This window comes from Equus caballus, chromosome 18, assembly GCF_041296265.1.
Source record: "Equus caballus isolate H_3958 breed thoroughbred chromosome 18, TB-T2T, whole genome shotgun sequence".
In the NCBI taxonomy this organism is placed as follows: Eukaryota; Metazoa; Chordata; class Mammalia; order Perissodactyla; family Equidae; genus Equus; species Equus caballus.
This window is the reverse complement of record NC_091701.1, coordinates 57,434,691-57,454,887: the sequence shown is the minus strand read 5'-3', so window position 1 is coordinate 57,454,887 and position 20,197 is coordinate 57,434,691. Positions and strand designations below refer to the sequence as shown.

The 20,197-nt window shown below is 36.1% G+C and overlaps 1 protein-coding gene across 1 annotated transcript in view; it reads right to left on the bottom strand.

Annotated features, from left to right (window-relative positions):
• Positions 1-1,190: 1,190 nt before the first annotated feature.
• The window catches only part of PLEKHA3 (pleckstrin homology domain containing A3), a 24,975-nt gene continuing 5,968 nt past the window's right edge, over positions 1,191-20,197 (bottom strand). Inside the window, exons 3-8 of the mRNA XM_001917545.6 lie at positions 14,677-14,832; positions 12,379-12,515; positions 10,722-10,886; positions 7,800-7,843; positions 5,896-6,011; positions 1,191-3,244 (exon numbers count right to left, since the gene is read on the bottom strand). Of these exons, the coding sequence (XP_001917580.2) occupies positions 3,117-3,244; positions 5,896-6,011; positions 7,800-7,843; positions 10,722-10,886; positions 12,379-12,515; positions 14,677-14,832 (746 nt within the window). The 3' untranslated portion in view covers positions 1,191-3,116. The remainder of the gene's footprint in view (positions 3,245-5,895; positions 6,012-7,799; positions 7,844-10,721; positions 10,887-12,378; positions 12,516-14,676; positions 14,833-20,197) is intronic.

Below are 20,197 nucleotides of genomic sequence, written 5' to 3'. Positions count from 1 at the left end.
AGGAAGATGGGCACAGATGTTAGCTCAGCAACAATCTTCCTCAAGCAAAAAGAGGAAGATTGGCAAGAGATGTTAGCTCAGGGCCAATCTTCCTCACAAAATAAAAGAAAAGAATTTAAACTTACAAATTTAGTATGAATTCAAAGAAAGGAGGATTGGGGAACTGCAAAGACATGAAAAGGAGCCCTATGTACCAGCTACAATTTACTTAACCCCCCAGGGCTATTAAAAGAGAGACCTCCCCCTCGAAGGAGCTCCTGCACCTAACCAGGCTTTCTTTCAGGCCACGACTCTCCCTCTGCACCAAGTGGCAACAGCAAGTCTCAAAGGACAGACCCAGAGGCACTTCATTTAATAAAAGAAGTAAAGGATTGGTAGAGTCCAAATTACTGAGATAATATATATGGGATTAGTATAAAGAGCAGTGCAATATTACAAGGATACATTTCCTGAGATCTCATGATGATTTCTAAACACCAAATGTAATAACACATAGTGAAAAACTACAATTCAGGGTCAAAGGTTCCATGGCAACTGTGGAAATGAAGATTCTTTACCTCTTGCCATGGAATTTAAGTTTAAGCAATAGTGTCCATTTCTGGACTTGCCCTGATTGAAGATAACACAATAATTCAATATGATAATAACAACGTTCAAATTTGGTCCATTTACAAAAGAACTGTCATCAAGTCGCTTTAATCAGGGAGGCCTGCGATTTCCACACAACAGAAACCAGGCACTTGAAAAGAAAAGCAAGCACTGGTTTTGCCTAGGAGATCACTGATACACCAACAGTCTCCACATTTCTCAATAACCCCACGGCCTAGACAAAGCAAAACAGGAACAAGCAACAGTGACACACTACAGAAAATCCCGACAAGCGAAAATTCTTACAGAATTAGTCTTATTTGGTTCATCTTTTTCTTAAAATTCAGAAAAGCCAGGCACACTTGAAATTACACAGGGCTCCTCAAAATGCAAGGTTCCCTGAAGCTTTAAAGGTTGCTTCATGCTACCAATTCACTGATCAAAATCTGGATAGAATTCAAGATACATTTATATCCCCTCAAAAAAAATGATTTCACAATGTGTGAAAGGGAAAAAAAGTGGCTCCAAGTCACAATAAAAGCCATACTGAGGAATCCAGCAAAACTGTTCAAAGCACCTGTTTCAAGGGGAAAAAAATGATATGAAACAGAAATGACTGCATTTTATTTAAAAAAAATATTTATACAAAACTGTTCAGGAACTCATCTTTTTGGATAAAGCAATAGAAAACAGATTTATTTTCCATGAGTTCAAAAGCTTGTTAGGGTGTTTTCATTATAAACCTATCAGTTCAAAAAAAACTACCAGAAAAACTCCCCATGAGTAGCACCTTGACCTTCATGGTCTTATCACTACACAAGTTCTTACTACCAAAAAAAAAGAAGCAAAAAATCTGATTACTTGTTCAACATGAAAACCTACCACATTATCAAACTTCTTATTTTCTCAAGTTAGACATATGAGTACAATATATGAGTAGAAAAAGCTTCCACTTAATATAGTCTAATGACCTGTGTGCTATTTAAAATCACAAATACTTTAAGTAGCATACAGTTTCTCTAAATGCATTTTAATGTAGATAATTATTTATGTCCATTTTAAACCTAAGAAAGAAAGCTTATAATTACAGATTTATTTCAGTAAAGTAAATATCAAATGTTAACTCTTAAAAAAAGAGTCCCACACAAACTTACAAGAGAAATTTAAAGTGAAATAAGCCACATTATTCTAAGCTCATAGGCAACAAAACTAAAAACATGCCTCATTTGTGTATTCACTATGAGGTCCAAATATACAAACAAAATCAAAGCAATAAAGAACACTATTAGCACTTGATAAAGATTAGACAGAATATCAATAAATGTAAAAAATACAATGTATTATATGATGAGTTTGAATGCAAAAACCACATATTTATTAAACATATGATTAACTTAAAAACACCAAACCAGTTTGTTTTAAAGTGCTCCTCATCCAAGACCTTGGACAAAACTGTCACTCTAAAGTGAATTTTAAAAAAACAGTTTACAAGGCAAACACTGACAATAGCTATGGACAGGCACTACCAACAAATGCTGTTTGTTCTTTAATTAAATAATGCCATTCTCAAGTGATGTAGAGCAGTCGCCTTGACAGAATTCCTTTTTTGTATAAATATTCATAAATAAAAAATGTCCCTAGATATTCTAAAGAGCTGCTAACATTAATACCTTACAACAGCAGCTTAATGTCTATTTTAGGAAAAAAGCACTAAAATCCTCTTCCATTGAAAGTTGTTTATTTCTCTGGTGTAAGTGAGCAAGGTCACTACAACATTAACTTCTATTCTAGAACCATGTAAATAACAATGTATACACATCTTAAATTTGGTAGGTCATAAACGTTAGGATGTAATCATGTTTTGATGCAACAGAAAAATAAATAAATAAAAATTAAATACTTTAACCCAACATTTGGTATTGACAAATCAGTAGTGTCAACTTCATGTATGAAGGACAGCACAGTCTGGTGTTTTAAAAATCCTCAATGTCATGGCATTTGGGCTAAAATGTTTAGAATATTAAATGTTTCCTTTTTGCTTAAAGGAATACAATACAATCACCATCAAGCTGCTATCGTAACTCATTTTTAGCTGGGGTACAGTGACCATTTGGTCCATGGCACAAGTTACACATATCACACTTCTGTCAAACTGAAAACTTATGTTTATAAGATTTCATGTTTATCAGCTACAATACACACTGACTAAGCTGTCAGTCCCTCACAGTTTTTTATAAAAATATCTACATTTGTCCTTATGAATGTCAAAATGTTACACTATCATTTGTTTAAAAAAAAAAAAAGATGCACATTCATACCGTGAAGTTATTAGGAAAATACTCTTGCAAATAAACTATATAAAGATAAAATACACTTCAAAGGTATGTGGGTTGTTTTTGTTTGTTTGTTTTACAATATTCTATAAAGTGCAGAGAAATCCTAAGGGAAAAACTACTCCCTATAACATAGTTTAATTACAGCAGCTTTTGCATAGCAATACTTAGAGGAAGTTGGCCACTTCCGTTTCCTCAGGAAGAGAAGGATGGAAGAGGATCTTCCGAGCCAGAATTTTTTTTGGCCATAAGTCTGCTTTCTTCAGGAATGGGTGCTGAAGCCAAATCTCCATTAAGTGTATTTCTTGAACAGTGAACAGGTCCTATTAAGAAATTGATTAAAAGGTTAAACATCCTATCAATATTAACTCGAGTCCTCTCTGAAAGAACATTTTAAGTTTCCTATTCAGGGACATGAAATTCCTTTAGCTTCCTGCTCATTTTTCAGTTGTTTCTTTAACAGAGAAAAATCTAACTTTTCTACTACTGGCAGTCATAGGAGAAACTTCAGAGTTCATGAAACAAATTATGAAACTACTTAAAGTAGAGATATTAGTTTTGTTCATTGCTAGAACCATGGTTGGCACATACTAGGCAGCCAGTAAATATTTGCTGAATTGAATTTAGTCTTTCTTAATTAACTATTGCTTTTTCAGCTTGATAGTTTTAATGCTGTTAGTACCCTCCTTGTTTTCTAGGCAAAGAAACCAAGACCCAAAAAAGGTTGCACGCCTACCCCAAGATCACACAATTAGTAAACGAACTAGGATTAACGTAGGGCTTGCTCTTTTCATCACAAGACTTTCTGAGCAAAGCTGACAAGGTACCTCACACTGAAAGTTCCCATATTTCCATTTGGAATGCAACTCACAAAACTTATCACCACAGTTGCAAGTGAACACAGCTAAACACACTGGCATGGTCCTGTTCCAGGGCAACTGGACTTTTATATGTACATATTATATGAATTTAACATGAACATCTATTACTTTATAATTTTTAAAAATCTAGTTGATAAAAAATAGAAGCAGCTGCATCCCCAAAGGAAAAGAATATTTTGGGATAAAGACTTTCAACTAAGACTGCCAATTGCAAAATATGTACTTTGTAAGGAAGAGCACTAATTCAATCTCTGCTTTGTCAACCGAGACACTAAACTTTAGGATAAACAGAAGGAAATCTAAGGATAAAACTTCTGACCAGCCTACACTTACCAATTTTAAAAATTTCTAGAGAATTGAGGTATGTGTATGTATATAAATATGTATGCATGTGTGTGTGGGTGTGTGCGCACGTATTTGTGACTAGTTTTGTTATACTCCGTAACAGCTAAATTGGGGATTGCTAAATCGAATAAGGCATTTACACTCAGATCTTATGAAAACTGTTTTCAAGAATTTAGGGCCAGGATGCATAAAAGAGAAGAGAGCTAAGGAAAATGGCTGGCTTTAAAAAAATTAATTTCGCTATCACAAATCAAAATGATTCCCTTAGAGAAAACAAAGCAGTGGCATCTAGAGAAAAGTGCAAGGCAGCATAAAGAACTCCTTCATGAGCTCTGGATTAAAAGGGTCATATATAAAAGGCAGAAAGAACAAGGTGGATCAGAATGCATATTACCTGCCTCCAGTGACATTTCTTCCCCATACCTAACCTGTTTAACCTTCTTTCTCTTTTCCTTATCTCTTCCAAGTTGTACTAAATTGGTCAGGAAAGTTTCTTTCTCCCTCTCCTACCCCACATCATCCCTTTTCCTTCCTTCATTTCTTTACCCACTGTCCCAACTTCAAATCAAAATCATAGTGAGCACAGAGTAGTGCTCTCTATCAATACAGAGATGATTAGTTCTGTAAGGAATATGGGCATAAAAAAAAAGATGCCGTCACCTTCTGAAGATCTGAAAATGACCAGCAGTCCCTTTTAGAATCTCCAACATCTTCATGAACCCTACATTCTCCTCTAATCAAACCTGTTCAACCTTCTGGTTAAGAAAATAACTCTATTTTAATCAACATTTTCAATATATTCAAATACTAGAAATCCAACCCATTGTTTTGTTCCCTCTCAGTCATACTATGAATTAGCTCAGCTGTTCTAGGCAATCTAAAGAATCTAACCACCATTCATCATGTCATTTCCATAAGGGAAATAAAATCTGTGTTCCAAACAACTGACTTACAAATCAACTCTTAGAACACGATCTGCTCCCTAAAGAAGAACAGTATGTAATTTCTATCCTGTATGCTTCATGAGCAATAGTAAAGACTTTGAAAAGCAAAAGTCTATTAATGGAGTTGTAATAATAAGACCATATTTGTGTTCACTGGAAATCATGGTCATTACTGTCTAACTAGATATTCTGACATACTTAGGAAGCTTTTTCCCTAAAGCGAAAAATAATTAAATTTTAACATAAATCACAAAAGCTTCCCTAAAGTATTCAATTGCAGTAGGCTGCCTCTTTAAAAAATAAGGGAGAAAAAGGTGCAGGAATAAATGCTACTATAATTCACCACCACCACCAGAAAAAATTATTCTCCTTGTTCATTACAAATTATTTAAGTAAAAAGGCTGATTTTTTTTCTTTGAACTTAGAACTTGCCTTTATTTTCTCCTAGAATCCTACCCACAATTCATGCTTTCTTCTAAAATGTTTTTTAAACGCAAACATAGTGAGAGCAGAAGATTACTAAGAGATTACTAAAATACAGTAAGAGTGAAAGATTTTGATATTATATATATAAATCTCAGATAGGTTACTCACAAAGAGATATTCAGCACTTCGTTAATAACTAAGCTGTTTGCAAGAGGATACATGAGCTTCTGTTGATTGTATGCTGTTTGCTTAGCTCTGAATTAAGAAATTAATACAAGGGCAAAGTACAGCATTCACTGTCAGTATCTTTCATTTCAAAAATTACATAACAATTTTGCTAAAAAGGCCAAAAGAAAAGACAGAGTCCCTCTAACTTACTATCTGGGTCTTCATGAGGAATATCGTTACAAGAGTCTGTATCTGAGTAGGTTCTACGGCGTCGCTGGGAGAGTCGGTGAAGTGTAGACACTGGTTCCTTTATAGAGTGGCTACTCCTGCAAATCACATAAAGAGCACTAAATTGTAAGGCCTTAAACAAATGAAAACACCCTCAAATGGAGTTTTAAATGACTTCTCTTTATTTATTTATTTTTAAAGATTTTATTTTTTTCCTTTTTCTCCCCAAAGCCCCCCAGTATATAGATGTATATTCTTCGTTGTGGGTCCTTCTAGTTGTGGCATGTGGGACACTGCCTCACTGTGGCTTGATGAGCAGTGCCATGTCCGTGCCCAGGACCCAAACCAACGAAACACTGGGCCGCCTGCAGCAGAGCACACGAACTTAACCACCTGGCCACGGGGCCAGCCCCTAAATGACTTCTCTTTAAAATGAAAAAGGAACTATTTTTATGCCCTAAGTTCTATTTTAGCAATATTCTACTCCTTCAGAGGTCAGGCCAGAAGCAAATCAAATCATTTAGAATATGGTAACTTAGAAGTTACCAGATTCTGGTAAATCTGGTAATTTAGAAGCTGGTTGGTAACCTGGAGAATATGGCCTCCGAGCCCAACAAATGGAAAAGGCGTACAATGAAGAAGAAGCGACTTTTATAGAGGACAGTCTAGCTAGACAGTAGACATATCAGATGATTAACAAACATTTGAAAACTAAAAGTTTTGGATTTCACAAGTGCATGTATGCACTGTCAATCCAATCTGATCAAAAACAGCAGAGTGAAGGGCATGGGCAAGTGGTTTGGGAACATGCTAGAGGCCGACTTGCTGACAGTAGCAAGAGCAGATAAAGATGGCAAAAAGGAGGCTAGAAAAACTATTTTAGAAAATCAGAAAACTAGAAAAATCAGTCTAAAAATTTAAACATAGAAGCAAATCACCACCAGTCAACAGCACCTTGGCTACCACTGTATGACAGCCCAACATTATTGCTCTTAAAGACAACCTTCATTTATCAAGAAAAAATAAAGTTTTAGAATTCCTAATATATCTTATTAAATATGGTAGAAAGGATAAAATACAGTTTAGAAAAATTTCTATCATAAAAATAAAAGTTTGTCAATTCAGTTACTGAAACTCTTCAATCCCTGAAGGTTGGATATGTACGTCACTGGACTCCTCTAAGCACATGACAGTTCAGTCAAAGATCACATAATCATCAGAGGAAAAAAAAGTGAGAAAACAACAATAAGGGCTCAGTTAGAACTCAGTTAGCATTTATTAGAGAAATAAATGTTAATGTCACTATAACTTCATCACTTTCCAAGGAACCAAGTAAGACAACCAAGGCAACTTAAAAAAATATTACCTACCAAGATAAAAACCACCTTAATAGCCTGGGATGTTGGCAAGTTCTATCTAGAAGGTAAATTTTTCAAATGTGTTGATAAGAATATATACTTTAAAATATCAATTGGTTTTTCTCTCTTTTCAGCAAGATCTTTAGCTCCTAATAAAACAATTGTTGAACATAAATATATGATGCTATAAAAAGATACAGTAAATGAACCTAAGCTCGTCTGGAGCCTTGATACATCAAAAATTGATTTCTATTAGCCATCATTTGATATAATTTCAAACACTGAAAAAAGGTACAACAGCTGGCCAGGTGCTTCCCTTGTTGATTAATTTAGTCACTCACTTTTTTCTTTACTGACTACCTACTGGGGCCAGGCCCAGTACTAAGCACTAAGAGACAATGCTGAACAAATCAGAACCAGATTCTCTCCAGAGTTTACATTCGACATCACTTTAGGTTAAAGATCCAAAGAATTCCCTAAGCAGGTATCATTTTAAGAGACGTTAGTCAAAAGAAAACGTTATTTTACCTCTCTGAACTGCAGGAACCAGGGTGGCTGACAGAACGCTTCATCTAGAAATTTAAAAAGAAAATGAGCATAATCCATATGTCAAACAGAATAAGGTAGCTCTAATATATTATTATCATAATTAACATAAATTTACTCAGAGAAAAGGATGGCTGGCCAAAAAATTTATTTTTCACAGATTCAAGTAACAACATCATTAGCACAATGTCTAGCTTTTTCCCTAGTAACCATTAACTGGAATCTTTCTCAACACATCCCAAAAACAAGCTGGATCCTTTTCTCAATACTAAAAACCAAATCCTATAGTTTATGTATATCTCACATATGTGTGTATGTAAAAATATAAAAAATAGTACACTTAACGAGTCCAAAAAAAAAATCACACTATTTGTGATAAAAAGGAGTATCTAGCAAGCCAGAAAATATTCTAATAAATGTCTCTCTCTTTTTTTTAAAGGGCAGGAATAGAGTCTGGTAGCAAAGCTTCTCTTTACCATTCATTATTCAGGTAGCTGTTACACAGATGTTGTAAAGTGTGGTTTTCATGGAAAACGGCATTAATAATTCAAGTCGTTAAAGAACTCAAAAGAACCCTAAGCCTCTAATAGGTTTCTAAAACATATACTTAAAATACAAATAAATAAATAAAATGAGATTAAGCACAGCATTAATAAATATGACAAATACTAAAAAAAATTCAGAAGATCCAACTACTCCACCAAAAAAATAGAAAGAGGCAGCCAAGTAAAACAGATTATTTCAACGTTTAACAAGGTAGCAAAAAAGCAAAGTCTATACTAAAGCCTCAAAATGGTTGTATACATAGGGGCTCAAGAGGCTTACAAGTCCAAGTCTAAAACCTGTGTTACGTAAATGCCTTCTACATTTGTAACATGAGCCACCAGTTGCTCTGAGAAATCCCAGCTAAAATGATAAAAGTTATGACCCATCCAATTTGCAGTCCAGGGGACATCTAATATGACTGACTAAGATACAACTGGACATTAACATCTCCTTTAACAGAAATCACTTCCTTTAGGATTACTCACCCAATGACATCCTCACTACAATTATCACTCAATCTGTGGATCAAAATCACAATTGTTTGAACTTCCAAGATGATTTGAAATATAACTGAATGCAAGTTAATTTTAAGAGGGCCACAATGAGACTAACTATATAAAATGGTTATAAAAATCAAGTTAATTTTGGAATTCTCAAACCTTTCAGCTTTATTTTTCATTTACTCATGTTATTAAAAAAAAAAGAAGACTTTCCCATGAAGACTGTCTAACCTTAATTTCCACACTATGTGTCTCCAGAATATTTGCTTTATGTATGAAGTAAAATGGCACAGCAAGGGAAAATAAGAGGTCTGTAACTGATATTTCCTAGATTAACTTATCAGGTTTACTGTAATGTTTCTACTGATAAAGGTTTTTGGTTTAAAAGAGATAGTTATTACAGTTTCCTATACATAAAATATACATACGACCTCTCTGGACTACAGAGCATTTGTAACAGAAGGCATTTTCCTCAGAAGTTCAATGCAAAAACAAGGCAGGTCTGAGGTGTTTTTATCGTATTTGGCTCTATAAAGTACACCTTAAAAAAAATAGTGTACCCTTTGTATATCAACCTCAGGAACATAGCACTATATACCCATCTTAACTATATGTGTTATTTAACAGTTCACAGTATATCTACAATTGTTCTAAAAAGCAACATTGTCAAACCGTGTTCTACTGACTACCACAGTCCTGTGAGATGTATTCAAAAAGGTTCAAAACAAAAAGGGTTCAACTGTCAAATAAATTCCAGAAACATTGCATATCACCTCTCCTTCTCAGAGATTCATAATACATTTCAGAATAAAAGAGGTTGTAAGAAATCCTATGACAGAGAAACCCAATTCGTTTAAGTTAACCTAGCACTTCCCAAACTAAGCTGGCCATACAACTCATTCCCATGGTACACCTCTCAGAGGACACTCTTAGTCCATCATACACTGATTAGAAAACAATGACCTTAATAAAGTTAGGTAATAATCTTTACTAAATCTCATATAACTAAATTTGCTGGGGTAAGTAAGAGAACCTAGCAATAAGTTGTACCCTATTCTTTCTTCCAGCAAATAAGACCAGGTAATTACTAAAATGGTAGCCAGGTGACATTTTTCCTTTTATAAAAGGGCTCCTGAAAACAGTTTGATGAAAAAAATGTAAAGTTGCATCAAACCGTCTCTCACCTGTGAGTTCCCCATAGCATGTTAGAGCAAGTTTACTGGCTCCAAAAGGACCAGGAATCCATCACCGCCCACAAAGAGTACTTGTTCAGAGTAATCAGAAGGTAAGAAACTAACGTTAAGCATCTAACATTAAATAGGTCAAATCCTTCGCAATGACCTCAGATGTATGAGACACTTTATTTTACAGATGAAGCTCAAAATGAGGTCCAGAGAGATTAAGGAACTTGCCTACTCAGAGGGTTCAAATTCAAATGCTGACTACAAAGTACTGTTTCTCTTGTAACATGTTGTTTCAAATCCCTTACAACTCCTTTAAAGATTTGCTTAATTTTATCCCCTTGTGGGTAAAACGTCACCCCACTGTGATGTTTTTATCAAGCAGAACAGTACCCTCCAACCTTTTTCATGCCACAGCATCCACAGAGCATTATAATATCTTCCTGGCACACAGGGGTAAACAGCACAAGCCCTCCAGGTGGAGGGGCTCAGGACGTTGGCACACGCTGACATGCTGAGCCCACCCACTGAGAGGCTCCAATACAGAATATGAGTATAATCCAAATAAATTCAATCTATTGACTATTTCCCTCCCACTGCCAGTTTCAACCCTTAAAAATAAAAACAAAAACAAAACCGCATGCAACATCACTGGAAGAAAAACAAGAAGTTCCAACCATTTGAACAGGAGAAGGTGACACAGGAGAAACTAAGGGATCCGGATGGGACAGCTGAAACATCTCAGGTTTAAACTTGGCATTCGCTATCTTCACACACTCCTCAAGGGTTGTGATGAATGTATTACACGTGGCACTAAGCAGAGAAGAGGCTTCATTCATGTTCTGAAAAATTACACACACAGAGTTGAACAGACTCACACACAACTATGTGGAATCATGTACCACCTTATCATCAAGTAATGAAACATTATCTCCAGCAGACACCTACTAGGTTATGGTCAATCTATTTAAAATACACTACCTTAGAAAATTACAGCAACACTTGCATAAGAAATGTCTGTCTCTCAGATAAACAATGAAGGAAGTTAGATTCCAAGAAAAAATATTTTGCATTAAAAACAAATATCATATTGAAAAACCATGTACAAAAATTTATCTTAGACAAACCTAACCTAAAGAGTAAACTTCTATCAGAATTCTGAAGGTGGTCACAGCCGTGGAACACCCTGAGAGTTACTTAGGGTCAAGTATAATTCATGTCTACCCCAGACCCATTCTCCCACTTCTTCCTTGGTAGAGTAAAAACCTCAATCTTTTTTTATGGAAGTAAAGTGTCCCAACCATGGAGGATGAATACAGACTGGTCTAAGCCAGTCATGGCTATTCCACAACTTTTCATCAAATATTGATTTCTCCTAGTTTCCTTTGACCCAGACAAAAAAGATGATGAGAAGTCTGCTGGGAAGTTTCTGGGATTTTTGTTCCCTGGTAAGAGCCAAGGACAGCAAGTTGAAGTCTCTCTCCACCCTGGCTAGCCCACTGCCTCTTGCCTCTGCGTGATCTTGGCAGTCACCTTGAAGCCTTTGGCATGAGGAGAAAAACCCAACAGGCCAAGAATGGCAGTGTGGAAGGATGAAATAAGCCTGGACCCCTGATTCTATCCCTGAGCTGCTGGAGCAAATGTGAGGGCCCCTACCTCCAGCTAACTTGTGGTGAAACAGTAAGTACCCTTGGGGTTTATGCACCTGCAACCAAACATGACCTATCTCACACAAGATTCTTCCCCAAAGGAGAGGTGAGAAGATTTCTTGTCCCACTTCTCCCAAATTAGGCAAAATGGGACTGGGAACCATGCTGGCCTTTCACTTGGAGAGCAGTAGGACCCACTGGTAAGAGTGAGCCTGTTTCATAGGCAGATCCTAGAAATCTGAATTTTGACTCCCACATTCTTGTTCTGAGGATTTTTCTTTTAAGTTATTTCATAAAGCTAAATTATCAACTCTCAGTAGCTGAAGCTAAGACCTTATTACCAAAAGAAAGGGAATAGCAGTTGTCCAATGAATTCATGCAGTCAGCCTGGAGAACAGAGCCTAGAATGCTTCTTCTCCACTCCAAACACCAAATTATCAATAGGCTGCAAAGATAGGCCCTGACTTCCTGGAGAAAAGTGATACTTCCTGCTTTACTCTGGCTGCACAGACATAATCTAGAAGATTCTACTGATTTCCAGATACAGAGTCTGCAGTAGGGAGAGCCCAGAATAGCTGAAAATAATTCATTTTGAAAATGCTTCTCTGTCATCTCATGGGAAGAACCTCAGCCCCCAGTGTAGTGGAAAGCATAAACAGACATGAAAGGATCATTTTTGCTATACCTCTACGCTGGGAGATGAATGGTTCTCATCATGGTGAACAAATTCCTGGATTGTATGAACTTGCTGCATTAGGAGGTCACAGTAGAGGCGAAGTTCAGACATTTTGGTTTTCAGAGATTCACTGGTTTCACTTATTTCTGAAAGGAACATATATAAACATTCAATTAGATCGTTCTCATATTCTCTGAGCAATACAACAAAATGGAATAATTTAAAAGTAAGGGAAAAGATATAAGTACCTATAGCTTAAAAAATGTGAGACCTTAGAAATAGGATACAACGGCCCTGAGTAAAAACCCTCTCTTTAGATTACTGGAAAAAAAATGGGAGTCATATGTCTAACATGAAGTTTAGGCAGACTAACTTCCAGACACAGGGTGATGACCCCTGGATATTTTATACAAGGTAATTCCATTCTATTACTCATCTTTCATTTGAAAAGTGCTTATATTTCTTCTTTTGTGAATTGCCTTTTCTTGTCCTTTACACATTTTTCCAGTTCTGATATTTGGTGTTTCCCTTAATAATATACAAGTTGATAATTTATAAAAATTCTTATGCAGTAAAGATAATCTTTCTTTTGTACTATATGCTACAAATACTTTTCCAGATCTGTCAGCTTTCAGATTTCTTTACTGTATATTTTGACATACAAAAGTTTTTAATTTTTATGTAGTTAAAACTATTGTATATAAATATTTATTTCCTTCTGTTCCTTTCATAACTTCATTTTCCTACAATATTGTTTTCAGAAATTTTTTATTAAGAATTTACTTTCCTTTCTTTAATATCTCCAGACAGACTAAATATCCAGCCATAATCTCAGCCACTCATTTACCAATACCTTCTAAACTAGAAGTGTAAACAGAAGAGGAAGCAGGGGAAATATGCCTCTCCATATTCCCTGAGCCTGTGGCACCGCTTTGTGGTACTAGCCACAAAGCCACTTTACACAGAATGGACCGAACCAGCTCTATCTGCCCATCTGATCTAAGCGAAATTAATTTCTACTCAAACTTAAGTCCAGTCCTTCTTTTTTCTTAACTGAAGAAAAACTAATACACAATAAAATTTACCATTTTAACCATTTGTGAGTGTACAGTTTGGTGACATAAAGTACAACCATCACCACCATCCATCTCCAGAACTTTCTCATCTTCCCCAACTGAAACTGTACCCATTAAACACTAACTCCCCATTTCCCTCTTCCCCTAGCCCCTGGCAACCATCACTCTACTTTCTGTCTCTAGGAATTTGACTGCTCGAGGTATCCTACACAAGTGGAATCATACAATATTTGTCCTTTTTTGATGGGCTTATGTCATTTGGCATAATATCTTTCAAGATTCACCCATACTGTAGCATGTGTCAGAATTCTCTTCCTTTCAAAGGCTGAATACTATTCCATTGTATGTATATACCATATTTTGTTTATCCATTCCTCTGGCTCTGGACATTTGGGTTGTTTCCACCTTTTGGCTATTGTGACCATCCATTCCTTCTTATCCTACCCTAAGCCATACTCTATCCATGAGGTTCTTTCATATATTGGTATAAACTGGTATAAATTCAATCCTCAGACTTCATTTTTCAATATCCATAATTTGGTTGCTTCCATTAATTTAAATAACTTCTATTGCTTTTCAATTATAAAAGTAATACATGCTCAATAAAAAATTTTGGAAAATCAAAGAAATATAGAAAAGAAAAATGAAACAACTGCAATCTCACTACCAAGATATAAATACTGTTATTATTTTCACATTATATCTGCATATAGTGGAACTATTTCCATAAATTATTTGGTTTGCTTCTGATTGTTATTTAATCCTTTTGATAGGCAAATATATGTCATGATAAAGTCAAAAGGTACCAAAGGGTATACAGTGAAAAGTGTATCTCCTTCCCACAAATTCCCTTTCCAAGGGTAACAACTTGACCAATTCTCACATATCTTTCCTGAGCTGGCCAATGAACGCATACGTAATTTTGAATCCTGCTTTTTTCAATTATCATTTAACCTTGTATATTTTCTCACATCATTAAAATTCCTTTTAAACATTTCACCAGCTACATAATATATCAGCCTATATTAGCCCATAGTTTACTGAACCATTTTCCTAAATTTAAACCTTTGCATTGTTTAAAATTTTTTTTACTATGATGAACATCTATGTATGTAAATCTTCTTCAACATTTCTGATTATTTCTTTAGGACAGATTACTAAAAGAGAACAGGACAATTTACATTAATGTTTAAGAAAATATTCTTACCACAAGGGAAAAGTTTATAGTTACCTTTTTCTTTTTTAGTCCTGGTATCAGTCAAACACGCTTTGGAGCTCCCCAGAGCAACCAGCCACCTCTGTCTCTCAGCCGCATTCACCGCCTTCATGTAGAAATGCTGCTCTCCCGGAATGATTAATTCCATTCTTGTGTTGTCGGCTGAATGGACTGTGATGATAAACACAGGGGGAATACAGTCATGGATTTAGTAATTTGGGGAGCATCAAATCAGCACTCTTACACAGTATCAGATGTTCCAAACACCTAAAACAACATACTATGATTCAAGATGCAGGCAGTGCCGCTCCCAAAGGGGCTATCAGATGGCACTCTCCAAACCACCCTCTCACATATAACCAGGCTGGCAGTAGTGCCAAAATGGCAGTAGCATATGAAAGTGAAAACAGCAACAAATTAACTACTGAGAAGTGAGAAGTAAGAACTCCCTTCCTTGGGGCACCTGTACCACCTTAAATACATGTGCACTGTCACACATCACACGTTTTTCCCTGATTTCTTTGAAAGGACAGTGTGCTTTTGTATCCCCCAAGCCTAGGACAGTGTCTGGCCTACAGAAGCAGCACACTAGATGGTAACTATGGCAGCCTTCCATTGGAACCGCAATCCTCAAGTAACGGGCATATCATAACCACCTGGACAGCACGTGCATTTTGGAGACCTTCAGCTCTTCCCCTCCACCCTCCTCCTTTCCTATACTTGCCCCCTTGATACGCTGACAAAATATAACTAATCAAGAATTATTCTGAGCCAATCCTAAATCTTTTTTGTAAGACTAAATTTGTGTTACATTGTCATTAATCAACAAGACTTTACTCAGGTCAGAGCAGTGCTGATAGAGGGGAAGACAGAGGAGGAGGAAAAAAGGAGTCTTTGCTCTAAAGAGCTGACAATCTGACCAAGGAAACTAAATTATGCACCAAAAGTAATCAAAACGCGCAAATGTTGAATTCCTTGGTGCAAAGATTTCATGCGTAATTATAACGAGAGAAAGGTAAGAAGAAGCAGGAAATAAGCCTTCAAGAAGAAGGATTTGAAGACAGCAGGATTTGGTTAAGAGAAAAACTGTGTAAGAAAAGGCTTAGATGAGGAGATAAACATAATATGTACTGAGAAAATCAGGAGACAGGCTAAATGGAGCCTTGTATTATATTACAAATGATATTCATAAATGGACAAGCTGAGTGGAGCCAAATTACGAGGGCCCCAGAAAGTCTGGCAGAAGCCCTACTTCAGTTGATTAATTACCGAAAATACTAACCAGATGCTCTGTGCTCTATGGCAAATAAGTAGCACAAAAGCTTTGCTAGCTTATTATTCTACTTATAGAGGCCATTCTTGGGTGTAGATAGTGAAATATATAATCATGTAACAATCAATGATGAGTACAAAAGACTTCCAGGCTAGGATAAAACCACTGAAATCCCACAGCTCCACGAGTAACTCTTTTTTGCTATTTGCTAGTTCTAGTGAAAGCACCAATAGCTACCTGAAAAGAAACAATGCTCTAATTTCCAACGATGTTGCTACAAGATGAAACTAAAATAAGATGACTCATTTTCAAACATACCAGAATTTATGTATCAGTCAAGAGTTGTCCCCTCCAAACTAGTCACCTGAGAAGGCAACAAAATTAAGAACAATGCTCCCAAAACATTAAGTTTCTAGGAAAAAATGGACAAGACTTCTATATGCAAAACTGCAAAACATAGAGAAATTAAAGACCTAATTAAATACAGGAATATACCATGTTAATGGATCAGAACACTCAATATTGTCAAGAATACAATTCTCCCCAAATTGATGTATAAATTCAATGCAATTCTGATCAAAATTCCAGCAAATATTTCTGGAAATTTACAAGCAGATTCTAAAATGTATAAGAAAACGCAAAGAGCCAGTGATGGTAAAGACAATCCTGTAAAAGAACAAAGTTAGAAGACAGACTATCAGATACTAAGATGTATAAAGCTAAAGAAATTAAGACAGTGTGATATTGGCTCACGGATAGAAAAATAGGCCCATGGAACAAAAGACAGTCCAGAAAAACCCACATATAGTCACTCGCTTTGTCACAAAGATGTCCCCCTACAGTGCAATGGGTGGAAGGTTGCTCTTTTTAATAAATGGTGCTCAGTCAACTGGATACCTAAATAGGTGAAAAATGAGTCTTGACTGCTACATGACATAATACATGAAAATAAATTTTAAATCAATCACAGACCTAATTAGAATAGAAGGTAACACAAGATTTCTTAAGTGGGACACAAAAAGTTCTAAGCAAGAAAATTGACAAACTGGACTTTATTGAAATTAAGAACTTCTGTTCATCAAAAGATACCTTTAACAGAATGAAAATGCAAAGCACAGAGTGGGAGAAGATATTTGCAATATAAAAACTCCTTCAGATTATATAAAGAACTCCTACAAATTAACGTGAAAGATAGCCCAATTTAGAAACCAGGCCAAAGACCTGAAAAGGGACTTCAAAAGGAGAGGATGTTCAAATGGCTAATTAATATCTGAAAAAACACTCAATATCACTAGTTACTGAAGAAATGCAAGTTAAAACCACCATGAGATACCATCATATACATTAGAAATATTCAAAGTCTTAAAACAGCTAATACCAAGTTTTGGCAAGGATGCAAAGCAACTAGAACCCTAATACTCTGGTAATTGTAAAATAAATTGGTACAACTACTTTGGTAAACAGCTGGGCATTATCTGTGACAAAGATTCTCTCCTCTATCAAAGTTCAGTCAGCCTCCTCTGGGCCCCATGCTTGACTAGGCCCAACCTTGGGCTTCCATCTCTGTCCTTGTAGAGTCTAATTTTAGCAAGAATCCTGCTAAGTCAGTTTAGTCAGAATCCCCCACCCTCAATATCTGATCACCCTCAATATCTAAGCAAATCCTTGAAATTTTCCCACCATTCCCCAGGTAATATCTGATCACCTTGCCTGCCGTTAGCAAGAATCCTGTTAGGTTGGTTTAACCAGAATCCCCCCCTTATCCCTGAAGTTTCCTCTTAATAATTTTCTATCCACTGATCCTCCCACTCTGCTTCTTGGCTATAAATTCCCACTTTTCCTTGTTGTAGTCAGAGTTGAGCCCATTCTCTCTCCCCTCCTGCAAAACCCCATTACAGCAGTCCCTATACCTATTGTGACAAACCTGTATAAAAGTCTGCCTTATTGTTGTTTGGTTTTGTTTTGTTTTTTTGGTGAGGAAGATTCACCATGAGCTAAAATACATTGCCAACGCTTTTTTTTTTTTTTTTGCTTGAGGAAGATTAGCCCTGAGCTAACATCTGCACCAGTTTTCCTCCACTTTGTATGTGGGATGCCTCCACAGCATGGCTGATGAGTGGAGTAGGTCCATGCCAGGATTCAAACCCACAAACCTGGGCTGCCAAAGCAGAGCATGTGGAACCCCAACCATTCGGCCACGGGGCCCCTGCCTTATGGTTTTAACAAGTGTCAAGAATAATTTTTTCTTTAATATCTGTTCAATTTAAATGTATGAATATTCAATGCCTCAGCAATTCTTCTCCACTTCTACATACTATCATTCCTTGCATAACAATGTTTTGTCAATAACAGACCACATATGTGATGGTGGTCCCGTAAGATTAGTGCCACACAGGCTATGTGTGTAGTAGGTTATACCATCTAAATTTGCGTAAGTACTGAAGGGGAGGAAGAAATTTTCTCTACCCTTCTAGGTATAGCTGGTCTAAAAAATAAATTGACATGAGACAGATTAACAGGAGAAAAACAAACAAAAGTTTAATAAGATGTATCCATAGGAGAAACCCAGGGAAATCACAGAACTCGCCAAAATGGCAGAAGCCCTCATCTTAAATGCCATCCTCAGCTAAAGACAAAAGATGTTGCAGGGTGGGGAGAGTGTAAGCTTCAAAGGGAAGGAAGGTCTTCAAAGGTAGGTGAAAAGAAGCAAAGGTTTGGAAAACAAGTGTTTGTTTGACATCACAGAAACAGAAGAACACAGAGGGGAAGTCAACAAACAGGCTTATCTAGGTTCCTCCCTGTCTACCATCTAGTTCATATTATGCTAAGGTGACAGCTGGCTTCCTGACACAGGTTTTTTTAATCTGAATTCTTTCAGGCAGTTAAGGGGGAGGTGAGAAAAAAAACTTTGAGTCTTTTATCTCTTAAAAGTAATCACCCTAAAATAATCTTCATGTTAAAAAGACACATTATTGGGGTGGCAAATCTTGTTCCCCTTCAGCACCCTCTATGATGTTCACACAATGACAAAATTGCCTAATAATGCATTTCTCAGAACAAATCCCCATCGTTAAGTGACGCATGACTATATATACAGAACAGAAATGAATATATATGTTCAAAAAGAAATATACAAGAATGTTTACAGCAGCTTTACTTATTATAATCCCAAAATGGAAAAAAAAAAATTATCAATACTAGAATGAATAGCCAAATTGTGGGATATTCACACAATGGAAATACTACACATCAAAAAGAATGACTGAACTACTGTTATACAGAACATATGAATTTCACAAACATAATGTTGAGTGAAGGAAGCCAAACATACTAAAAAATACTGATTTATTCCATTTATAAAATGTTCAAAAGCAGGCAATACATATCAATGGTGATAAAAGTCAGACTAATGGTTACCTTCTAGAAGGATTAGTGGTTAAGAAGACATGATAATATAGCAGCATCTGGGATGCGAATAATATTCTAATTCTTGATCTGGGTGGTGGTTACACACGTGTGTTCACTTTGTAATCATTCTTCAAGCTGAATATTTAAGATTTCTGCCCTTTTCTGTATGCTATTCTTTAATAAAACGATTACTTCAAACAAACACCAACAAGAAAAAATGCCACCATGCTTAAAAATATTTTGGAATTGCCTTAAAATTCTGCCACTAACAGTCTTTGAACTTTGAATACAGTTTGATTTCTGACTCTCATCAAATCTCATTTGGAATCAAATCTAGGAAATGAGACAAAACCATCACTTTTTTAAAGAATAAAAACTCACACTTTGTGTCCTTCTTGTGTGATTTATAAAAACAAAATACAAAATTACACCCCATATATTTCAGGGAACATGCAAGTAACAACACACCAGGCTGAAGTGTCTCTCTATCTATATAGCCATGATCCCTGGTAGGGGTTTAACATTCACTCCTCTAGTGCTTTAGTTTTTTCTTTCAATTCTCTTGGAAGAATTCAATGCTTTTCATTATCATTTTGGCTGATCTCTCCCACCTACCTCCACCCCACACACACAAATGAATCAAAGGTCCATGAAGCCTTCCTTCATGAAAATTACAGCATGACTTATTGCTCTATTTCTCCCTTTTGGAAGAGTACAGTATGGAAAGGGAGGGGAAGGGTAACTGTACAACAGAGAAACTTGAGTTTCTACCTCAGCCAGGTGGTCAAGGTTAACACCAAGGGTGATGTGTCATATTGACAGCAGGTACTCTTTCTTTTTTTTTTCTTTGAGGAA